The sequence below is a fragment of the Mycteria americana genome, chromosome Z (assembly GCF_035582795.1).
Source record: "Mycteria americana isolate JAX WOST 10 ecotype Jacksonville Zoo and Gardens chromosome Z, USCA_MyAme_1.0, whole genome shotgun sequence".
Classification (NCBI taxonomy): Eukaryota; Metazoa; Chordata; class Aves; order Ciconiiformes; family Ciconiidae; genus Mycteria; species Mycteria americana.
In genome coordinates, this window is record NC_134396.1 from 28,851,562 (window position 1) to 28,866,293 (window position 14,732).

At 39.2% G+C, this 14,732-nt stretch overlaps 1 protein-coding gene across 10 annotated transcripts in view; it reads right to left on the reverse strand.

Annotated features, from left to right (window-relative positions):
- Window positions 1–14,732, reverse strand: part of BNC2 (basonuclin zinc finger protein 2) — a 353,515-nt gene that overhangs the window by 112,083 nt on the left and 226,700 nt on the right. For all 10 annotated transcript variants that reach the window (XM_075526344.1, XM_075526342.1, XM_075526343.1 and 7 more), the window contains one exon: window positions 11,645–11,880. In XM_075526344.1, the coding sequence (XP_075382459.1) occupies window positions 11,645–11,880 (236 nt within the window). The remainder of the gene's footprint in view (window positions 1–11,644; window positions 11,881–14,732) is intronic.

The following is a 14,732-nucleotide window of genomic DNA, read 5'->3' on the forward strand; positions in this document are numbered from 1 at the left end:
GCAAAATCAACTTGCTAGCCGTATGTGGTTGAGAGAACACAGGCTCCTCAAGCCACAGCCTCCAAACGAAGGCTGGAAGTGACCAGGTCAGAGATGGTATGCACATCATAGGCGGCTGCCGCTGTCTCTCTGGACCACACCACCTCTGCTGGTCAGTTGTCCCAGAACAGCTTCTTACATTCTATAACACCCAGGTTCTCTGCAGCCTCACAACAAATGCAATCGTGTGAGCAATCTGCTACAGACATTATTAATTCCTCACCCTTTTTCTCCCAAGAAACATATCTCTGCCCTCAGCTGTGGCAGAAAGTGGATGTCATGGGTCTTATATTCATTACCTCACAACTCTTTGAGCCTACAAAGGGGAGAGAAGAGCTCTCTTCTGCATCCCACGATACTGTTTGAAATACTCCTGTCAAGAGGAAACCAGTTCACACATGGAAAGCGACTGAATTAGTACTAGTTAAAGTCTTTAAAACTAAATTTAATTTTATTTTATGGAATTCTTTCCAAAAGAGATGGGTTGGACAAAAGCATTTTTGTGGACTGTAACTTTACATACTGAGCATGTTTTAGTTAGTACTCAAGAACGCTACTGCAGAATAGCCAGTTCTTGCAATTTTATAAAAAATCTCTTGATATTACAAGGTGGGAGTTTTTTACTGTACCTGCTTCCTGCAGTTCTTGTGTTGATTTTCTTTTTTATCTAAAGAAGTTTTCATTTTTCATTGTTTTTTATGGTAGGTTTCAAAACAGGAAGCAGCAGCTTGAAAATACAAACCTAACTTTCTCCAGTATAAAATGGAAAGCAAAAATAAATTATATTAAATCTAATCCTTTAAACCAGTTCCCCAATATTCAGAATCTGAATTTATGACATTCAAATGTTTGAGGCTAGTAATACTGAACTGTTTCACATTAATATGCTCACCTTCTATGCGACTATACTTTTCTGAAGCCATTCACCAAGTACTCACGCAGCTATATATTGAGCTAGCTGAACAGAGTAACTTGCCCAGGCATTGTCCTAGCTATTTCCTAATAGTCTGAGAGCCATTCTATTTTAACGGTAAGCCCCGTCCAACACAAGCTAAGTTGCAAGCAACCTGACGAGCAGGCTCATTTCCTTTATTCCTATTTGTCAGTACCATATGTCAACTTGGACACAAGTTAAAGACATCCAATATCCAGGCTGCGTGGATAAAAATGTAACGATGTTAACTCTATTACCATATCCACATCACTAGGCAAGCTATACAGATACACACAAAACCCAGCAAGCTGATATATACAGGGCCAGCAGTCTTAAAAATCTACCTGTCCTACAAGTGACTTCCTTCTCTGCAGGACGACTGTCAGTCAGTAACACAGGTTTCCACACCCTTTCCAGCAGAAGGAATGTAAGACTTCGGGGTGCAATTCTGGCAAGATTCATCATGAAGAATCCAGCAAGACTGGATATAAACAGACATACTTTCCCCTACTATAAAAGGTAAAAATGAAACAAATGAAAGAAATTCTTCCTCTTCCATTTGCTAAAAAGATCATTAAAAAAATATTTACTGAAACTACTGTTCCAGTGGTGGTTTCAGAATTTGACTAAAGAACAATCATAATTACACATTCTATTTCATTAGAGGATCTCAAAGCACTTCATAAACATTAATTAACAGCATCCAAGTATTAATTGGGATGATTAGAACATTTTGTAAAAGCCGTGGGGGAGGCGAGAAATCAAGCTGAAGCACAAAGGACTCATGCAGCAAGTTAATATATTAGAGCCAGTAGAATAATACACGTTTCCTGGCTTCAAGTTAAGTATTCAAAATTCTAGGACATGGTGCAAAATGACAACCAAATCATAGAGGTATTTCAGCACAGGAAAGAAAAGTAAATTTCTTAATCAAAATATAAGAGTTCATCTTCATTAGATTCAAAATGTACCTTGATAAGTAAAAGGGGGTTGTCTGTCTACATTCAACGCTGCGCTCTGACTGCCTAGAAGGCAACAGTAAGTGCTAATGACATTTACCCCTCCTAATAAGAGTCACTCACACTTCACTGTTATTCCTTGTTATTGCTTGGGACAGGCACTAGCACCTCATTGAAAGATCAGTGCTGCAAGGGAAAAAAGTCCCCTTGAGATCCCTTGGACTTCAAGAAAAGCAGTAAATCAGCTGATGCTGGACAGATGACAAGTTTGATTCTCTGTGGCCCTTCCTGATTCCTAAGTGTCTGTGGGCCTAAATTTCATAAGTGCCTGAAGCCAGTGCTGACACACAGGCAATCAAAACCACCCCTAAACTCAGAGCAAGAGGTGTCTAAACTGGGAAAAGTCTTAAATCCATTAGAGTGTCATGGTCTGGACTCCGTACTCTCTAATTGAGTTAATCTCCATTGATGGGTAGCTAAATGGTTAATATCACAACCTTATCACCTCCAGGACCATGATTTGAATTCAGCCTGAGGTCCTCTGTGAAGAGAGTAATCTATAAAAAGCAGAAGTTCTAACCTCTGAGCTGTGTTTTGTGAGAAGAATGATGTTAATTCCTTGGATTCTTGGCACAACTCGCTCCCCTCCACATGCACACACACATTTCCCTTCAATCAATAGCTTTATGCCCTTTTGTTTATTTTATAACACGTCACTGCATTTGTTACAAGAAAATTGAGATGGACAGTAACCCCAAGATCCCGTCCTCAACTCAGTGGTCATATTTCTTTGACATAGTACAGGATACATTCCGGTAGAGATTTCAACATGGCATTGTTGGCAAGAAAAGTGATTTTCCAGGCTAGGAGGAAAGCCCTTCTCTCTCTTCCCCTCATGCACAGAGAATCAGTCTCAAAAATGGACAGTTTTGTCACAGACATACACACTCACAGTTTATTAGAGATATAAATAAAATGTATAGATTATTTAAGTATGTGCATATATATAGACACACATACATACATATTTCATGGAAAAACTTCTGTGATCATAAATGGTTAACAGAAGTTCAAACACGTTCTGAAGAAGAAAGCTGGAAATAGTTTCCTCCTCAGCTTACCTGCCAAGACCCAAGTTCAGGGCTCTGTTTCTCCTGCAATGCTTGATGGCATCACTCACACCTAAAACAGCCTAGGGAGTGAACTATTCCTCCCACCTCCTTCATCCCCCACTCTGTTTTAGGTGTTTGTGATTTCATCAACTATCACAAGAGAAACACAGGACCATGAACTCAGGCCTTGGCAGGTGAAGAGATTTTCAGCTCCATTTTAAAAAGCAAGCACACATGGTCCTAGCATATGCCTGACAGACCTTCAGTAACAGCCATTTCCATGCTCTGCATCGCAGTAGCTGTGCCCAGCTGTGTGAAACGACATCAGTCAGTGGGATCACGGCTTCTCATCCCCAGTACTGTAAACAGTACACATTCCAGGTAGGAGAAACACAGCTACACAAAAGTCTCTCTCTCTCTCTTTTTTTTTTTTCTTTTGGTCTTCAACAGCCAAAAATGTTTGCCATTAAAAAGGCCATCTTTGCATTTCTGAGCCGTGTGAAACAGTATGGTTATAAAGGCTATTTCATAGTAGTCATTAAGAACTAGCATCATGTATACTGCTGTTGATCACCAGGGGTTATGCAGCCCTCTGCTTCATTACCCTTGCAAGATGCAAGACACAGAGCAGCAATAGCACAGCACTCCAGCTGCACATATTCTGGAATGATCTTTGCATGTTACTGAGACCTCTGTTGTCACATAATTTGTCCTGATGGCATTCAGAAGTGCCATCAAACTTTCTGGACTTTATTTTTCCTCTTTCCCGGTTCAAGTGGTAATGGTCATGATAAATAGTTATCTAGCACTAGTGTGATTGGTAGTGTTACTGTTAGAGGTACGGCATCAAAAGCAGCTGGGAGATGTTAGGCAAGTTAGTGCAGATACAGAGAAAATCTGAAAGCACTTCACATCGTAGAACAAGTGGCACTGCTTTGCTCAAACGCACAACAGTGCTTCCCTCTGGCTCAGCAGTTGTGCTCTGTTTCCTATCTGTTTCTTCAGTCCTTAAAGGTTTATCTGAGCTTTTTCCACCCCCTGTTTAGACTAGAGATAGGATAGTCACTCCTAGCTTAGTACACCTAAGAGGAATACAAAAGAGGAATACAAAAGAGCAAGGGGCATAGCAAAGGATCTCTGTTCCACAAAAGTGCAGGGGAGTCATACTAAACTGACTCACATGGGAGAAGAGAAATTCTTCCAGATGATCATAACCGCAAATATTAGCATGCAGTGATGCTGTGGGAGGAATGCAAAACTCAGGAGATGGACACATCATCTAACCGATCCTTTTCATCTCTTTGTGCTAAAGGGGCAAAATCAGAGAAGGAGGGACAGTGAAACTTAGGTGAGGCTGAAGAAGGGAAGATAAGCAAGAAAAAAAGGCGGGGAGAATGGGAGGCAACAACAACAGAATAAGCAAGTTGAAGTGGAAAGAGAGGGAGAAGGTAACAAACTGGCACAGAGAACAAGAAATAGGCAGGGCACATACTAAAGAGACCCAGATTTCACTCCCACCTGTACTGGGAGAGTAGATGTCTGGATAAATGTTACCCAGGTTTGAGCCTTGGTCGCTCTGAGGGCCACTGTTGAAAAATGTCAGAACAAAAGAACACGTAAGAGTGTTAACAATAATTGCAAGAGGGAAAAGAAAACACAAGATAGAAGTCTATCTAACAAAGCTGAAAAAGGTAAATAAAGCTGTAAAAGGGTAACTCTCTTTTCATCATCAAGTAATTAAATGTAGGTGGCAGTTATTATGGAAATACATGCTTGCATGTGAAAGACTTTGGTTGTACTTTGGCTTTGTCACCGTCTTTACCAGATAAAATTCTTAATCTGCACCAGTTTTACTATACATAAAAAGGGCATAATACTCATAAAGACATGGAAAGACTGAGTAAGTGACTGCTTCTTAAAATGCATGGAAATCCTCCAGTGGTCCCAGCTAAACAAGTGCAAAGTATTAATTAAGAGATTGACAAACAGACCAATGAGAAATGAGAAGGAATATCAATTAAATAAATGGACAACCTTCACATACAAAAGCCATTTTTACTGTATTAATGGTGCATTATTGTCATCAAACTTTTGCTGGGTTGCAAGGCGAAACTTTTTTTTTTTCCATCCATATCATAATTTGATTGCTTATTTCTCTCAACTTTCTTTATCACGAATGATATAGCATACCATCACTTTAAATGTGTTCTTGTTATGAAAGAAAAAAAACAGTAAATCAACTAATGGCACTTGGGAAAAAAAAACTGACAGAAACTTCACAAGACTTGTGATTATAGATAGCAGACTACATTGAACTGAAAGTATGATATCATCACTACAATGACCTGACACCACTTGTCTACCTTGGAAAAGCTGATATCCTCAGAGCTGCTGTTTGTTTTCTTTCTAATGTTCTTTATGTTTAAGCAATGGAAGCTGTCTGACTAGCTGTTTAATTAAATAGCCCTTGCACTTGGGCTCTGTAGCAAAAGTTCAAATATCTTAAAAGGAGGCAAATCAGTACAGATGGGAAAGGTAAGACTCTAAAGTCTCTAAAAGAGGTCAGATAGCAACAGAACCCATGCTTTTCTGAAATCCTCCACAGACAAGCCAATGGTGGGCAATATTTAATTTTAAGAACAGTAAAGCCATTTCCATCTGTGGATATGGTTAATATTTTACCTGCTTAGAAGGGATGAGGTGCTAAGGGATTACTCAGAGAAAGAACAGAAAAGAAATTAAGAACGATATTATTAAAGATGCTCGAATTTCTTTCTTTGGTCTCTCCCCAAATCTCTTGACCTAATCTGGATGTAAGAATGGTGCGTGAACAACCTAATTGTGGTAAACTAGGACAGCAAATAAAAACAACCCATTCCACCAAGAGCAACTACGTTGTACAAAAATTTGAGAAATTGTCAGTCAAACATAACACACTCATATATGTGAGCATGTAATTTGACTATGCATATAACCAATTTTTCTTTAAAAATCTTCTCAGAACTGAATTAGTTAACCTGCACTATGTATTTCATGATTTGAATGAGTTTGCTTTAGTTAACGGAATGTTGCCTTTTGAAAAAACGTCTAAATCCCGCCCCTCCCCCCAATGTATACCTTCTCAGAGTTTACTCTTAGCTGACTTCAGCGACTGAAACAGTTGTTCTCGCTTAACAGTTGTTTTAGCCCTACAGACCCAACACAGCAATGGGAGAATAAACCACAGCCCATCCTGGCCATTATCTGAAGGGTTAGCTAAATTCATAAAGTAGGGATTGTGCTGATGATCTGTGGGCAAAGAAACACACAAGCCCAAGTCAGCAGTGGCAGAGAATGTCATTCATTTCAGAGTTTTTTTCTTACTTCTAAAATTAGCAGTCTTGACAGTGAAAGCACAGAGGCAGGAAAAGCATCATACTCCCATTTCCAGTCTTCCCAAAGCAGAAAATAATATCTAATACTTTTGAATTTCATCAGTTTTCAGCATTGACATTGCCATGGAAAAGAACTTCATTTAGGACTAGTGATTTCCCATGCACTGTCCAGTGCACAAACTTTTGTAAGTGAGTCACCTCTTGGGCCAATAAAATACCCATACTTTTGCAGCTAGTTTTAGTTTTGATTTTGGGTTTAGGGATTTTTTTTTTTAATCTCTCACAGCTGTGAGTGGCACCAGAGACTGGCAGGCAAGACGTTGCCTATGAGCAACTGACTATAAACCACTTTTTTCAAGGGAACGATGGTAAGAATGGGAATCCTAGGTCTAGCCCCTTTTCCTGATTCTGCCAATGTTCTATTCTGTGCCTCTGCTTCCCTCTTTGTACTGTAAAGATAATATTTATTTCCCTCTTTTACACTAAGGGAATACAATTATTTGATCACAAAACAGTTGAAAAAGTGTTGAGCTGTTCCTCAAAACACTAAATCATTATTTGCAAAGAGTCAGTTTATGGCCTGTAAGTTGTGGTCACATGTCATGTCGTCTGCAGCTGGACCAGTGTAAAAGCTGAATGTCCCAGCTGTTCACTGCTAGTGGCATAATTGCTCTCCAGCCCTTTCCTATCAGAATAACCGCAGTTAACTTGCACATGTTTAGCAGGCGGATTTTTCTAACCTGGCTTGTTTAGAGAGAACCTGGCTAGGGAGCAATTGCACATGTAGTTACACTAGCAAATGGGTGGGGTAAAGTGTTCTCCAGTGGCGGAGCAGGGGAGAACAGCTGGCAAAGTTACCTCTTCACTCAGCTCAGCTGGAACCAAACCAGGGCTGGACACTTACTCACAGTTGAGCTGTTCGTTACAGCAAAAGTAACTTCACCCAAATCAATAGAGGCACTAATCGCATCTCTTTGAGTAGCAGATGCAGAATCTGACCCAAAACAGCTACTGTTGTCGACAGAGTGATTTCTTGTCATGTAAAGACAGTTGTTGCGTTGGCTGTTCCCAAAGAGAAAACCTACAGGCTCACTAACAGCTCCACACCAAATACAGTTAACTTGGTTCCTTGAGATAGGTACTGGATAAACAAGCCTAGAAACTGAAGTGCTCCGGATGCCCATGGAGCAGACAGACACAGTCCAGAAAGTTTCCCTATGCAGGAAGGTTTGTTGGAGAATCACTTCTAAACATGAGAGAACAACTCCTCCTCTAAAACATTAATCCTGTGAGCAATCTGACGCGACTGCTGACCATATTGTCACTCACTGACATTTCAGAGATAGGTATCTATTCACCAGAAACTAGGTTTATTGCACAGAGGCCAGAGAAAGCTTGCCAGGTCTTAATGCCTTTCAGCCGTTACTGGCAATGTTGTGACTGTACCCAAATGTGAAAGGCAGTGTATCACATTACCTCCGCTGGCTTCAGGGTTCCTTCGCTTCCTGTGCTCCATTAATGTATCCACTGAATGAAGCAATAAATACTGCATTTTTCTCTTCCCACTGCTTTTTAATTTGTTATTTAGAAACATTATTAGTCAAAATGAGGGTATTACAAATATCCCACCCACCTTGCAGCACTAGTACACAACTAGAGAGAGGCACTGGTTTTCTCTTGTTTCTCGAGTGGAGCAAATGGTGAGGTTTTTCTCAAAAGTTACTGAGAAAAAGTATTCTCTTTTTTCATGGGAAGAAGGGTTTCATTATGGAACTTGAACAGAAAAGAAAATATCTGCCAGTACTAAAATAATTGATTTTGAGTGGGTACATCTACCCTAATATTTCTTTTTTTTTTTTCCCCTCAAAAAACCCCTCCATTTAGGGAAAATGTTAAAATATTTTAACACTTCCATCACGATTCAGGGGAAATTCAGCACAGATTGATGTCTCAGACCTTCCCAAGGCATGAAACTCCAATTTTGTACAAGCTTTACAAACCTTTTGCACTGCGGTTAATTGGTGAACCCTGGAACTTGAACCAGGATTAAGTATTCTGGAATCTGTCACAAGCATTCCCTTTCCCTATTCTAGTACTTCTCTTAGTCCTTGCAGAAGAGACTTAGGGTACAGAGTCTCTGTGTTCCAAATAAGTTCTGTATTTCTGAGCAAGTGTTCCCAAAGCTACTAACCTTCCTTTTTCTTTTTCGCTCACACCAAACAGTGATATCCATCATTTTGTCAAGTTACAAGTTTAAAATATTATTTTTATTAGATTAGAGACAAACAAGCTAGTTTACTGGTTTACTCTTCTCTAACTACAGCATTATAGCAAATTTAAACCTTTTCCAAGAGAGATATATTTGAGTATTTGATGTACAATGAGTATGTATGAACGTATGGTAAACTTACCAGCATTGACTGGACTAGGTTATAACTTGGACAGGTTTGCACAGACAAGTGAAAAAGAACTGTACTTCCAGGCTGAGAGTCAGATGTTCCTGAATTCACTGCATGACAGCCTACCAACAATCCCATAGCCCGGTGATATTCTGGATGATTTCTTTTGGTACTCGATACTTTTGGTTCTCCTAAAGGAGGCTCATGCCATTTTGTCGGGAGCTTTTTGTGTGGAAAAGCTGCGTTTGAAAGCCTCAAACAATTCTGTGTAGAGTCCCAATTCTATAATGAGGAGCTTCATGGAACAACACCTTTTGCTCAAAGGAGACATTAGCTGTAGTTCTCATCTGTATGTACTTTTACTGTGCTACTGCGTTACTATACGTTTCCTTTCAAATTTCCCTGCATGCCCCTTTTCTCCTTTTTATCACATTGTTGCACTAGAGTTACTTTTTGAACAAGACTTTTTTATTATCATAGATTTGATTAATTTTCCTAAGATTTCTCTTCATATGTGTTTTACTAAGCAGTTTGACTTTCTGCCGTATACTGAGCTTCCTAGCTTTAATGGAAACAAAATGCATTTTTTGCCCAGAGAGGTTGTGGAGTCTCCATCCTTGAGCTATTCAAAAGCCAGCTGGACATGGTCCTGGGCAACCAGCTCTAGGTGGCCCTGCTTGAGCAGGGGGGTTGGACAAGATGACCTCCCTTCCAACCTCAACCAGTCTGTGATTCTTTGAAATCAGAGAGCTAAACTAACAGGCAGGCTTGACTAAACCTATCATAGGTCTTCATTCACCCACTAACACAATCCACAGCCGAGCACTAACCAAGTCAGTATGTGGCAAGACTGTAACAGCTGCCCTTAACTTTCATTGATAATTGTTCTCCTTTAACTGACATAATATTCAATATACTGTTGGTGAATGTAGTAATGGTGAAATTCATGCCTTGAGGGCTACAATGTGATTGAGTTTTGGCCAGATAAACTGAACTCTGACCTAATGGTGTATTATAGGCCTTTACACCACACAGATGCATAGGTCACAATCTCACTCTGTATAAACCTCTATGTAATTATATTCAAGCCGTTCTTGCATATATTAAGATCATTCGAACAGATAATTAAAACAAAATCAATATGAGCCTGATTCTACGACCTTTAAAACAAGAAAACTACTGATTTCAGTCAGTCTTCTTGTCTGTAAGGGACACTGAATTACATTCGACGCTTGTAATATATTATGCCTAACTATTCATCGCATTTAGTAAACAGCAATTTTCTAATGTTACATCTTAGAAAGGATGCATTTTTTACATGTACTCCTTTGCAAATCATACTTCTTCAGCCCTGTTGATCAGTAGCATTCAGAATCCCGAAATCTAAAATATGATGCAATATGCACATAATGCCATTACAGTACGTACCTCTATAGATATCTAGCATATATCTATCTAAATTAGATATCATATCTAATATCTATAGATACATATCCATACATATATATCATACAAACTTCTGTAGAGATCTACTGTATAAATATCATGGATATATACTTACATGTAAGTTTTAGACTGGTAATGGAAAAAATGGATTCTACTGTATTTGAACATGTGTAACATTTAACTTTTACAAAATAGATGCCTGAGAAAATCAAAAAACAATTAAAGAGCTCCATTCTATATATATCCTAATAAGAATAACAGGATCTCATTACTAAAGTAATTGCCTTTTATTACTCTTTCTCTAGGACTGTTCTACATTTCAGAACACTTTTCTGCAAAAATCTGTGGACTGAGCATTTAAGAAAATATTTTAAAACACAGAATATGAAAGTTTCCGTAGAATTACTTAAGGCTAATTTACTTCTTTCACATAAAGGACAGAAAATTGAAATGGATTTAAAAAACACAGTCAGAATTCCCCAGAACAGGAATGAAGATTCCCATATTTTCTGTATAGTGCCAAGCATTGTATCATTGCCTAAGAAAGTAAAGAAATAAATCAGAAACTAGAATTTTCAAAGTTTTTCACGTGTGTCCACTTCAATAACTGGATGACTTCTCAATGATGTAGAGTTCCTACAAAGTCAGTAGCAAGGGAACTCAGAAGCATGTAGCATTAGATTCTCAATCAGAAATAGTCTTATAAAATGTAATAATTCACTTTGGAACCCAACAGATGATGAAATCCTTCAGATAAGCAACTATATGTATTCATGACCACATGCACAAAGCAAGCCTGTCCATTTTTTTGTTTACTTATTTTATGTTTTATTTGCTTACCTTAACCAATCTGCATGTAACACTTTATTTAAGGCTACCTTTTTAAAATGGCCTTATAAACAGGATTTTCCTGTTTATACATTACACTGTAAGGATACTTCCCAACACAACCATGATCACAACCCCCATTTCATCTACCCCTTATGAGATATCTTGCTAAAGAAGGAAAGAAAAGATGTAGGAGCTGCTGAATTGGATTTTAGTTTCTTAAGTCAAACAGTAGCCCTTGAAAACTTGCCAGTTGCCTTTGATGACCAAATCAGGCTTGCAGCTAGCTAACCTCAGTATTTGCAGTATTTAAGGTATTTCCTACAATAACTGTAAGCAAGTACAAATAAATACTACAGTATGAAGGAACCTGCATTTTTTTAGCTTAGGAAAAATTGAATATTTTATTTTGCCAACATCATCATTAGTCTTCAACATGCCACACTAAATTTACTTCATATCCTTCTACCTCTTCGGGTGCATGGTCACTATGTCTGTACAAAAAAAATTTCAGTTAACTGGGTTTGGACACATGTTTTGCTTTATTTCCTACCTGAAGGATGTAGCCTCGAACATAGTCTCGAAGTGTCCAGCCTAAGCCATGTAGAATATGCAACACCTCCTCTTGCTTCAGGACACTGAAGAGTCGGTCAAGTAGTATCTTCAGTCTCACAGGCACAGCCTGAGTACCATAGAGCATCAGGCTGCTGATGTCAAACACAACGTTGGACTGCACAATCTCCACTTGGGTTGGGTGGTAGAGGTGCTGAGTACTAAGCTTGTCCAAGGCTGAAAGAAAAGGGGTTAAGTATAAGAGAAGAGCTAAAGGAAAGACAAGAAGATAATACCAAAAAATTATCTAAACACATCAAATTTGGCAGATGCACTTATTTTCCAGAGAAGTATCACCTGGATGATTCATAGAATCATAGAATCACAGAATGGTTTGGGTTGGAAGGGACGTTTAAAGGTCATCTAGTCCAAACCCCCTGCAATGAGCAGGCACACCTTCAACTAAATCAGGGTGCTCAGAGGCCAGTCCAACCTGACCTTGAATGTTTCCAGGGATGGGGCATCTACAGCCTCTCTGGGCAACCTGTTCCAGTGTTTCACTATCCTCATAGTAAAAAGTTTCTTCCTTATATCTAGTCTGAATCTACCCTCTTTTAGTTTAAAACCATTACCCCTTGTCCTATCACTACAGGCCCTATTAAAAAGTCTGTCCCTATCTTTCTTATAAGCCCCTTTCAAGTACTGAAAGGCTGCAATAAGGTCTCCCCAGAGCCTTCTCTTCTCCAGGCTGAATAACCCCAACTCTCTCAGCCTGTCCTCATAGGAGAGGTGCTCCAGCCCTCCATTTTTGTGGCCCCCCTCTGGAACTGCTCTAACAGATCCATGTCTATCTTGTACTGAGGACCCCAGAGCTGGGTGCAGTACTCAGGTGGGGTCTCACCAGAGCAGAGGGGCAGAGTCACCTCCCTTGACCTACTGGCCACGCTTCTTTTGATGCAGCCCAGGATGTGGTTGGCTTTCAGGGCTGTGAGCACACATTGCTGGCTCATGTCCAGCTTTTCATCCACCAGTACCCCCAAGTCCTTCTCCTCAGGGCTGCTCTCAAACCCCCAGCCAGTATTGATACTGGGGGTTGCCCCGACCCAGGTGCAGGACCTTGCACTTGGCCTTGTTGAACCTCATGAGGTTCACTCGGGTGGACTTCTTGAGCTTTTCCAGGTCCCTCTGAAAGGCATGCCATCCCTCAGGCATATCAACCGCACCACTCAGCTTAGTGTCATCTGCAAATTTGCTGAGTGTGCACTCAATCCCACTGTCTGTGCCGTTGATGAAGACATTAAACAGTACTGGTCCCCATACAGACCCCTGAGGGACACCACTCATCACTGAGGGATTCTTTTTCATATATGCAGTCTGAAACAGGCCTAGTTTCTGAAGGTCACAATTAACTTTAATTCCTATAGCAGAAGGATGCTCAGCTGAGCCCCAGAGGCTACAATACTCATAAGCTGAAAAGAAATTACAGAAAATTTCTGATTAACTGATGACCAAGACTGAAACTATGCAGAACTGATTGGGACTGTTAAAGGTTTGAGACTTAACCTCTAGGGGAAAAAAAGAAAACGGATACACCCTAAACCCCAGCCTTTTAAACATGTTAAATATTAGTCCCCTGATTTACCACAAATTCTATCATGAATTCACCGCTACTTGAGCTGGTTACTTTGTTTTACCGTTCTGTGTGAGTTTCATGTTATTCACTCTTATGTGAATAATTTAGAGATGAGGGGAGGGGAGGTTTGCAGGATGAAAGTAATTCTTAACCCCTTGTGAAGTTAAATATGATGGAATTGCATATGACATCATGCACTTTACTGGGTATCAATGTTTAAATTTATTTTTCTTTCCATTTTATGGACTATGTTGCAGCACCTAAGCTTCTCATTGCTTTTTTTAAACAAAACTTTCTGAGCATTTAAAATAATTTTATAGGGACTTCTTCTCCTGTACTTTGGTTTCTTCTTGGCTTATGGTCACTGGAGAGTTCATGTACTCTTGATAAATTGCTTTCTTACATCCAGAGCGTAAAGGCTCTTATCATTTACTCGCTGGCTTCATTCAACACATTTACTCCAAGGAATACTTTGTCAAAGAGTTCTGGTTTCCTCATACTTCATTTCTTGCAACTGATTTGTCTGATCTTTCCTATTCTAGTGGTTAAGTCAACTTTGAATAAATAGCTTTAAATATTAATTTAACATTCAAAAAAGATAAGGAATTGGCAAGCCTAGGGACTGCAGTCCTATGTCTCTCCACAGGACATTTATACTGCAGAATGCGAAGGGTGGGATTTTTCTTCCAAAAGCTCTTCTTCCAAAGTACTTCAGCTATATAGGCTTCATGATTTGGGACTGATTTATTTACAAGGTCTAATGAATAGGATTTGATGGAAGCTTAAACAGGTCAAATATTTTTGCACAATTTTTTTTGCCCCTTTTAGGTATGATATTTTTGTAACATGGTTATTTTTGCTACTACTGTAACACATGTGTCATCAAAGTACTCAGCTAGAAAAGCCTAGAAAATTGATTTTGTTACTGTGCAGGCTGTGCTGTATGTGTGCTGATATGTATATATGTGTACCTGGGGAGGAGAGCAACCATTTGGAAGGAGTAAAATAAAGTAAAATATTAATATTTTTTTAAAAATACTACTATTACTCACAGAATGCTGTAAATAATATTAGTGTTAATAGACGTAACATCTTCTACCAGACTATCAAAATAATTAAGCAAATCTGGATCACCTTGAGCTTTCTACCTTCAGTCTTACAGAATGAGAATAAGGTCCAAAAAGGTTAACTGGCTTCTCCAAGTTTACACAAATTCAGAAGTCAAGACCTGAATGAGTATTTTCTGAATACTCAATGCTTTTTAATCACTGCATCACACTGTATTTCTAATATATCTTAATATTTGTTTTTGTTTCTCTTTACTTAACAGTAAGCCCTATGCCTGCAGTAAGGAAAAGCAAGTTCTTCCAGCTAAAGAAGACTTGGCTTGCTGAAGATTTTAAGGTCACGATTCTACTTTGGCCCAAGTCAGAGTGACTGTAAGACATCTTTATCT